Source organism: Urocitellus parryii, chromosome 3 (genome assembly GCF_045843805.1).
Source record: "Urocitellus parryii isolate mUroPar1 chromosome 3, mUroPar1.hap1, whole genome shotgun sequence".
NCBI lineage: Eukaryota > Metazoa > Chordata > Mammalia > Rodentia > Sciuridae > Urocitellus > Urocitellus parryii.
The window spans coordinates 11,192,678-11,201,737 of NC_135533.1; the positions used below are offsets into that span (position 1 = coordinate 11,192,678).

Here is a 9,060-nt window from a genome sequence, read left to right on the forward strand (position 1 = left end):
GAGTTGTCATGATGACAGAGAAGCAAGAAAAACTCTAGGGAAAGAGCAAGGCACCCACCGGTGGCACAGACAGCACTATGGCAGATGGGCAGCTTGGGACAGAAACAGCTGTTTCTCTCTGGACAGCTTCACAGGAGTTGCACGTGTGCCAAGCTCCTCCTAGGTCTCCAGCCTTGAGGAGGGACTTTGTGAGGATTAATTAATCACAGGGTGCTCTTGTTCTTGCCCTCCCTTTGGAAGGAACAAGTATACTCTCTCCTCCCTATCTCCCCACCCTCCAAGGATATAAAGCAAGCCAAGGTTATAGTTCTGACCAGAGCTCATCAGAAACTCCTGTGTGAATCCCTGTTCCGGGTGCCCTCCCTTCGTAGAGCCCAACCATCCCTCAGTTTTCTGCTTCCAACTCTCCCTCTCCTCCACACCCACCCACTGCAGCTCTGTGCTCTTCTGCTCTTTGCTTTGCCTGGAATCTCTCCAACCTCCAGCCACCATGATCTGAATCTCTCCACCCATTGCCAAGTGATCTCTCTCTCTCTCTCTCTGTACCCAGGTAAGGAGAAGCCTGGCATGTGGGGAACAGGTGGGCAGAGGAAGAACAGAAAACTCTAAGAGTAGAGTATAGGAATAAGGAAACATGGCACGTCCCAACTAAGTTTGCCTAAGAGCAATAACGCTTGTAAGGTGACCATTTTTTCCATGCATCACCTCCCTCCATCGTGTCCGCTGCCTCACATCTGTAATTCACATAACACATGAGGTTCCCCTTCCACGGCTAATGATTTTACCCAAATGCATCCCTGTCACCTCAGCTTTTTCATATAAAAATAGGAGATCTTTCTTGTTTTCTTCTTATGCGAACATGGACTTTAGGGGGAGAGGTATCCAATGACATATTTCTTTTTACAGAACGATAAGAAAGAATAGAATTGAAAAAATATATTATGTATTCAACTCTTAGAGGCGGAATAGAGAATCTTCTGTTAATTGATTATTGCTCAAATCTGTAGGAGCCAAGAAACTTGACCACTTAGTGTAGGAAAGACTCCACTTATTCCTCCTGTCCTGATCAAAGAATGAAATCCTCAGCCTTGGACCACATCAACCACGGAGCCTCTCATGGAAGAGAATCTGTGCCCCACCTGAGCCCCATTTGGGCTGGCCCAGTCTGGTACATCCTGTCTCACTTAATCTAGTTGTTTATTGCTCTTTCCTGGTCACCACAGGAGGCAGGCACCTGGGTAGCTGGGAAAGGTTCCCATTGGAAAGAGCTTCGGATGCCGACATCATTCATGTCACTCTTGTGGTGATAGATCTGAGCAGCCTGTGGCTTTCAGGACCATGTTTGAAGAGCACCTTCCAATGCTGTCCTTGCAGGTGGCTCATGTAAGAGATCAGTACTTTTTGTCTCCCCCAGTGTTTGTTTTTATTATCACTGTTGTTTTGTTTTCATTTTAATGAACCCTGAAAATTCCCCAGCAATACTGAGATAGCCTTGGTTTCTCTATCTAAGCAGCTGCCTCGCCCCATTACTTAGTATGTGGCCAGCAAGAAATAGAAAAACATCTTTTAGAAGGCGGGCATTCTGGGTTTTCAAGGGAGTCCTTTTGCTGTCTTGAAGCACAAGATGCAGTTCCAAAATTAAGAGTACATTCAGGCTCACTAAAACCACCTTCATGGGGAGTTGATTCTATGGTAGTTGATTCAAAAAGTAAATTTTGAAAATAAGCTAGTTTTCCTGTAGAGCAAAGATGCTGATATTTTCCAAGTAGATGAAATAACCTATCCACAGGCCTACAATACTTTCCAAAATGTAACAGTACAATGATCATTCATTTTGTCTGGTAAAATTGACCTTCACTGTCCCAGAACTGGGACAGTCTCTTTGCCAGATAATTTTGATGTTGAACATTAAAAGAGCCCATTTAGGAAGCTTATTCGTCTTTCTCTGGAGTAAGTCTGGGTTAGAAACGTTCGTTTAAATGGGCGCTGCTTCGTTCATGCAGAGAATCTCTTTCAAAGCATTAAAGGCAGAAAGCCAGCTCTCAAATCAGTAGGACTCCTAGATTTTCATGGTTCAAAGCTCTTCTCCAGATGAAAATGTGAGAGAGCAGGAAGCCTGAAATGATACTTTTCTTAAAACCCTAATCCCACAATTGGCTTTGGGAGAAAAGATTAAAAAAAAAAAAAACCATAACCATTAACTGGAGACCTCAAACAGGAGGCACACATTGTCCACACTGGTCATCCTTATCCTCAGGAAACTTTAAGGGGAAATGTTTGTCAAACTGCAAATGCCATGGAAGCCATTGAGCTGGAGCTAGAGGACTCCTAGGTCATCCATGTGTCCCTCATTTTAAAGAAAGGCTCCAGAGGCAATGCAGAGCCATTGAGGGCATCTCATCTGTATGACATGTAGGACCCCTAAATACTTCCAAAATCACCATCAAGGGGGAAAAGGCAAGGATTTCAGTTCAAGGAAAACATCTCCTATTAAATCTACTTCAATTCTTTTTAGGGGATAAAGATGTCAACAAGAAACAAATAAGAAGGTTTCTTTCATTTAGACTTTCAAAGTCTTTGACAAGATATCTTACCAAAGTCAGTCATCAAGGATTTAGCAGGCTGCTTTATCTTGTAAAATAAAGCAATTCACAAAACAGAAATACAACACAGGCAAATAGCACATTGCCCTGGGATCTTAAATGATTGGAAGAGGGAATACACGGTGAAGTCACTAAATATAGAGAAGATCTTTAGCTCCTCTGAGTAAAGAAATTGCCAAATTGATGAGTAGAAAACACTAAAAAAACGTTGCTTGTGTGGCAAAGAAAAAAAAAAGAAAAACATGATAAATGAATTTTAATTCAAGGGATTTTATTTCAGAAAACAAATTGAAATTGAAATATATAATAATGCAAGCACATGTGAGTTATTGAGTTTCAAGTTATCTGTGATAATCCAAGGTAAAGGAAGAGGGGTCATTATAGAATTACAGTTGCAGCTGCTGCATGGTGGAACCCAGGGGCAGGCTTCAGAAGACCAGGTCATACCAGGGTAGGATTAGTAAGCACCTTTTGTTACCATTACCATACCTGGCTCTGTGTTATGTTCCTCTGTCATGGGCTGTCTTTATGATATGCCTAATTTTTGCAACAATGCTACAAATCAGGCCTCATTATTTCCATTTAGATGTAAAGAGATTAAGAATTGGGGAAATTGAGTCTATCGCCTGACATTAATGTGGGTAGTAGGTGGCTGAGCCAGGATCCCAGGATCTGAATCCAGACATATCTTATTCCATAGCCTATGTAGTTTCGGGAAGATAACAGAAAAACAAAGAGAAAAGTAGAATGAGATATAAAGATAGATTAGACAGAGAGACAGATAGATTTATCTACATCTCTGTCCATTTACCTCCCCGTGAAGTTCCATACCCAGAACTCAATGCACACCTCTCCCTCTGGAACAGCAGAAAGAGAACAGAGGTGCTAGGAAAGCACGTGAAACAGCCCAGTCAAGGGCTGAGGAAATGTCTTCGATGGAATGATGAATACGCAGAGGATATTCCACCCAAGCCTGGAAAGTAATAAAGGATAAAAGCAAGAATGCTTCCAGGGTTATTGTCCACCTACTAGGTGCCATGTCTACTCTAGAAGCTTTTACATGTTCGTTTGTAGAATCCTCACCAAGTCCATCCTTGCTGTCCCATTCAACAGTGAGGAATCTGAGCCTTTGGAAGAGGTGACTACCTTGTCCCTCTCCCCTCCAAAGCAAGCATCTAGAAAATAACAAAGCAAAATGTAAGCTATGAGGACTTTTTCTCCTTCAGCTAAAAAAAGAAAATATCTTTTGAGTTTACAGTGTGTTATTCATAGGGGGAAAAAAGCACAGGATAAAAATAGTTTCCATTATAGTTTATAAAAATTCAAAGACCAGAGTTCCACAACAAATTTCTAAATGAAGTTAGGAAATCCAATTATATTCATAACCTTTTAAGTTTAACTTCCTACAGGACAATAATAAAATTTTGCTATGACCTCTCTTTTGGTGGTTTTGTAGACTGTAATACTAGATCAATGGGCTTGGGTCTACCACAGGACAATTCATGCAGAAATAGAACTATTTGGCCAGAAGTACTGAGAACTGGCTCTAGTCCAGCAGCAACAGCCCAAGCTGGCCAGTGACCTCTCTGGGTCTCCCTTGCTATAACATGAGGATCTAGACCATCTGACCTTCCAACTCCAATTCAGCACTGAACTCTTAAGAACCAAAGGGGCCTGACCTGTCTGTCTCTCTCATCTACCATTCCACAATTCTTTTTAGAAGTGCTTTGATTGACTATTGAAATGACCAATGGGAAACAGCATTGCTATAGATAATTTTAGTTATATTGCACAGCAAAAAAATTGAATACCAGGTCTGCATCTCCATCCCAGCAAGGCTTCCAGCCATATCCAGATGTCCTGGGCCACCAGCCAGTCCCAGCTGTGGGGTGCTTCTTGTAGCCATACACAGTTAGAAAAGCCAATCTGCAGGAACAATAACAAGAGCAGTAATGAATGTCAAAGCTAAGGAGAAGCTATTTTTAGATTTGCTTCTTGGATTATCCGCATTACTGCTTACATTCACATGTCCTCAGGAAAAATACCAGCAAAGGGACATATGAGGTCAGAACGGAATGGAAGGACATTTGTTGGGGGGGGGGGGTAGGAGATATGGGAAGTGGGGGATGGAATGTGTCTTGTGTGGCAAGGATTTGGGGGGAGAGAAATAAAAAAGGAAGATTACATAGTGAATAAGTCCCTGGATTATCAGGACCTACACTGCTTGTTTGCAAATCTGGCTTTACCGCTAACTAGTTACGATGTTTAATTTCTTGAGGATTCAATGTTCTCTTCTATAAAATGGGCACAATAAGAGTTCATATCTCATTGGGTTGTTGCTAATATTAAGTGGGTTAAATATGTAAAGACTTTATGAACCTTTGCCCGACACTTTCTTCACTGTTAGCTCTTACTGCTGATGTTCTTAATCACCTGGAGGAGTGAGAATATTTGTCTTTCGTTCCAGGTGAAGGAAGTGGGTATTCTCAGGGTTCGCAGTGCCATCTTCTCTTCTTGCAGCTTCTCTCCTAGCAAAGAGCAGGGATTTTATCTGTTGAAGCTTTAAAAGTATCCATTATCCTTTCTCCTCTCAGAGAAAAGGCACTTCTAACAGACATTCCTGCAGTTTGTGACAATTCCTCCCCAAAACTAAAGCAGAGCAGAAATGCTCCTTGATGTCTTTCTTTCAATTTAATTGACCCATTTTGCTTATTTGCAGCAGCCTTGTTTATAAAACATGATCTTCCTTGAGCTTTCAGATACTAGAGCCATCACCTGGCCTTTCCTGTCATCCACATTGTTCAGCAGCATGAACACGAAGAAAAAAGAAGTGGATTGTTTCTCTCTCTCCCTCCTGCACCCCCGTCCCCACCCAGCCCAGCCCAGCTTCTCCGAGGAGATGCAAAGGAAGGAGTGAAGGGAGGAGCAGAGGCACTGCAGAAGGCCAGCATTGTGGAAGGCCAGGCGGACACTCAGGTGTCATCCTGCCAGAATCCCCAGGACATCCAGGCTTCTCATTCCCACCTGCAGCTACAACACAGGTTTGTTAAATTTTCTCAATAGATGGAAGAGTGACAAAAAAAAGGCTCTAAAATGATAGTAAATGATCCCACCTCCCTCCACTTGCCCCCAGCCCTAACCCTATTCTTCCTCCCTAAGACTGTTTCCCCTCAGATGGGACAAGAAAGATCCCAGGTGACACTGATAAATAAAAACCTTCCAAGAGGAGCATTAGACAGCATAAGGTAGGAGATAGGCTCATTATATTCCTTCTAATTCTTTCATCTGAGTTACTTATCCACCCAGCTAAACTGCAGTTGCACTCTATGTCAGTACGGACAGAGTAGACTTCCAATATTGACTCCAAACCGTGATTGAAGAGGAAATAATAGTTGAGCTTACAATTAAAGTTAATTTAAAAAAGAGATAAGGCAATAAAAAGAGACACCATTAATATATATGGGAAAATTCAAACCTCCTCCAGTTCACATGGCCTCAAACCCCTCACCACCTCATACCTGCTCACCTCCAGAGGACTTTGAGAAACACAACAGACCTACAGGCTACCAATGTTTTACAAGTGTTGCCTGCAAATGAGTCACTGGATAACACTTAGAAAGAAATAGTCTTCTGATGGCAAGTTGGAAGGTACTGCTCACTCTGAAGGGCAAGTTAGAACAGATGTTCGCCACCTTTTTTCATGTTGATGGTGTATTAATCAAAATGTCAGGGGCGTTTTAGTCCTGAGGCACCCAGCGAGGCCCTCTGCTTGCCTGTCTAACCCTGAACTTGGCACAGATTTAGGTCTCTATTTTAAGGCTAAGCAAATATGGGTTGTCTGACTGACCCCAAAGGCCATATTCCCAAACCTCTGATAGGTTATGGAAAGTTCTGGATTCACCTTCAGGAATAAAGATTCTGTCCCTGACTTTGTGTGAGCAATAAAACCCTTCAATACTCCCACCTGGTTTCCACTTTATTTTCCTCCCTGATTATGAGGTTGTGTGAGATGATCTCTAAGGTGCTCATCTGCACTACATTTTTGTGATTCTGTGACACACACAGAAGGTGGCTCAGTAATGACAGAGTAGGACAGGGATAAGGATAGAGAGGCAGAATGCAAAGTCACATTCTGGCCTTAGGGGACTCAGGCAGAGGCAGAGGTAACACTCAGGGCCACACAGAACCCACAAAATAACTGGAGTTATGGAGGCACGGTGCAGTCTTTGTAAGTGGGTTTCAGGATGAGGCACTGAGAGGTAAGCAGCTAAACTCAAGGCTTCTTTGGGTAGCTCAGGTTGAGAAAGCAGCTCTAGGATTCCAGTGCAGGAGGCAGGAAAGGCTGCCATTTTTTCTAAGTTAGTAAGACTTTCTTCCTAGGAAGGGTGCTGGGACCCATGAACCAGGGCCACCTCCGCAGCCACCACTCCCTGCTACCCCTCTGATTTCCACCTGACCCCTTCTCCTCTAGCAGGGCCAGAAATGCCTCCCCCTACAGACTCGCCCTTCCTCTGCTTCTCTCGCACAGGTGTCTCCCTCTGCGGCGCATGGACAGCCCCAGCAATGCCACCATGCCCTGTGGCTTTCTCCTTCAAGGCTTCTCTGAGTTCCCGCGCTTGAGGCCCTTGCTCTTCCTGCTGCTGCTGACTGTACACCTGGCCACCCTCAGCGGGAACCTACTCATCCTCGTGGCCGTGGCCTCAGTGCCCAGCCGGCCACCCATGCTGCTCTTCCTGTGCCAGCTGTCGGCCATCGAGCTCTGCTACACGCTGGTGGTGGTGCCCCGCTCCCTGGCGGACCTAACTGTAGTGGCCCAGGGCCAGGGTAGCCCCATCTCTTTCCTGGGCTGTGCCTTTCAGATGCAGATGTTCGTGGCGCTGGGTGGGGCGGAATGCTTCCTGCTGGCTGCCATGGCCTACGACCGCTATGTGGCCATCTGCCACCCGTTACGCTACGCAGCAGTGGTGACCCCCGGACTGTGCGCGCGACTGGCCCTGTCCTGTGGCCTCGGGGGACTGGCGGTCTCAGTGGGACTCACGGTGGCCGTCTTCCACCTGCCTTTCTGTGGCTCCCGCCTGCTGGTGCATTTCTTTTGCGACATCACCGCGCTGCTGCACCTGGCCTGCACCAGGAGCTACGCAGATGAGCTGCCCTTGCTGGGCGCCTGCCTGGTGCTGCTGCTGCTGCCCTCCACGCTCATCCTGGCCTCCTACGGGGCCATCGCGGCAGCTCTGCGCCGCCTGCGCTGCCCCAGGGGCCGTCGCAAGGCAGCCTCCACCTGCGCCTCGCACCTGGCAGTCACCTTCCTGCACTATGGATGTGCCACCTTCATGTATGTGCGGCCCAAGACTAGCTACTCCCCGCGGCTGGACCGCACACTGGCGTTGGTCTACACTAATGTCACACCGCTGCTCTACCCGCTTATTTATAGCTTGCGCAACCGTGAGATCACGGCCGCCATCCACAGGGTGATGTGGCGCTGGCGGCCCGGGCAGGCTGTGGTTCAGGGTCTGTGTGAGCCCTGACAACAGGCAGGGAGCAGGCCAGAATGGGCAGCTGTGCACCCTAAAGGGCCCCCTACCATGAGGTGTCTGCATCTGGAAAGCCATGTGGGGAGAGGGACCCAAGGAGGGGATTCAGGAAAGAGAACTTGGAAGAGAACAAGAAGAGTCATCTAGGGTGGCCCTCTCTCTGGAAGAAGGCCAGGACACAGTGATAGAGAACCCTAGACCTGGAGTTAGTGGTTCCACAAATACTTAGTGGGTCTTCCTGGTAACCTGGATCTGTGAAAAGTGGTGGGCTTTTGTGATAAAGAAGACCCAACTCATAACCTGATGGTGCTCGGCATCCTCCTTCCCAGCCCCAGGACAGACCCTAGGAATAAACAAGAGAAGGAGGGAGCAGCTCAGAGGATAGGTGTAACTTATGCTAGAGTTTGTGAAGGCTGAAGGGAGTCAGGGAAAACCTCTTGGATGGAAAAGGGTAGTTAAGTGGAGAATTGAGGGAGAGCAGGGGGTAATCCTGTGAAGACAAGAGCAGAGAATGCTCTGGGCACAATGGGTTTCGGGGCTGGGGCACATCTGAAGCCATGGAGTGGTGGGACGCTTGTCCTCTGGCATGATTTCTCAGACTGCAGTGTGGGCAAATGGACTGGAGACATGGAGACCCATTTGGGAATCTCTTGCCATGCCCCAGTGAGATACAGTGGGAGTGTGGCCCAGGGTATTTGCACAGGTAATTGAGTGACATGGGAAGACTCAAGAGATGTGGTAAATGGAGGCTACAGAATCTCGATGTGGGAAGAAGAAGAAGTGGAAGTTAAGGGGCACTTCTAACCTTGGCCATTTGATGGAGGCCAGAGCCTTTGTTCAGAAGAGTACACAGGGCAAGGGCAGGGAGAAGGGGATGACAGAGCTGTTTTGAAATGCTGCTAGGACAAACCAGCAAAGCTACTGAT

General features: G+C 46.3%; 1 protein-coding gene across 1 annotated transcript; it reads left to right on the plus strand.

The window, feature by feature from the left end:
• The first annotated feature begins 7,150 nt into the window (after positions 1-7,150).
• On the plus strand, positions 7,151-8,128 carry LOC113197152 (olfactory receptor 10AC1). The gene has a single exon (XM_026409366.1). It carries the CDS (start codon positions 7,151-7,153, stop codon positions 8,126-8,128), a length of 978 nt encoding a protein of 325 aa, XP_026265151.1.
• The last annotated feature ends 932 nt before the right edge of the window (positions 8,129-9,060 follow it).

Excerpts from the sequence above, each read along its gene's own strand:
- LOC113197152 (XM_026409366.1), top strand. The coding sequence starts at position 7,151 with ATGGACAGCCCCAGCAATGCCACCATGCCCTGTGGCTTTCTCCTTCAA.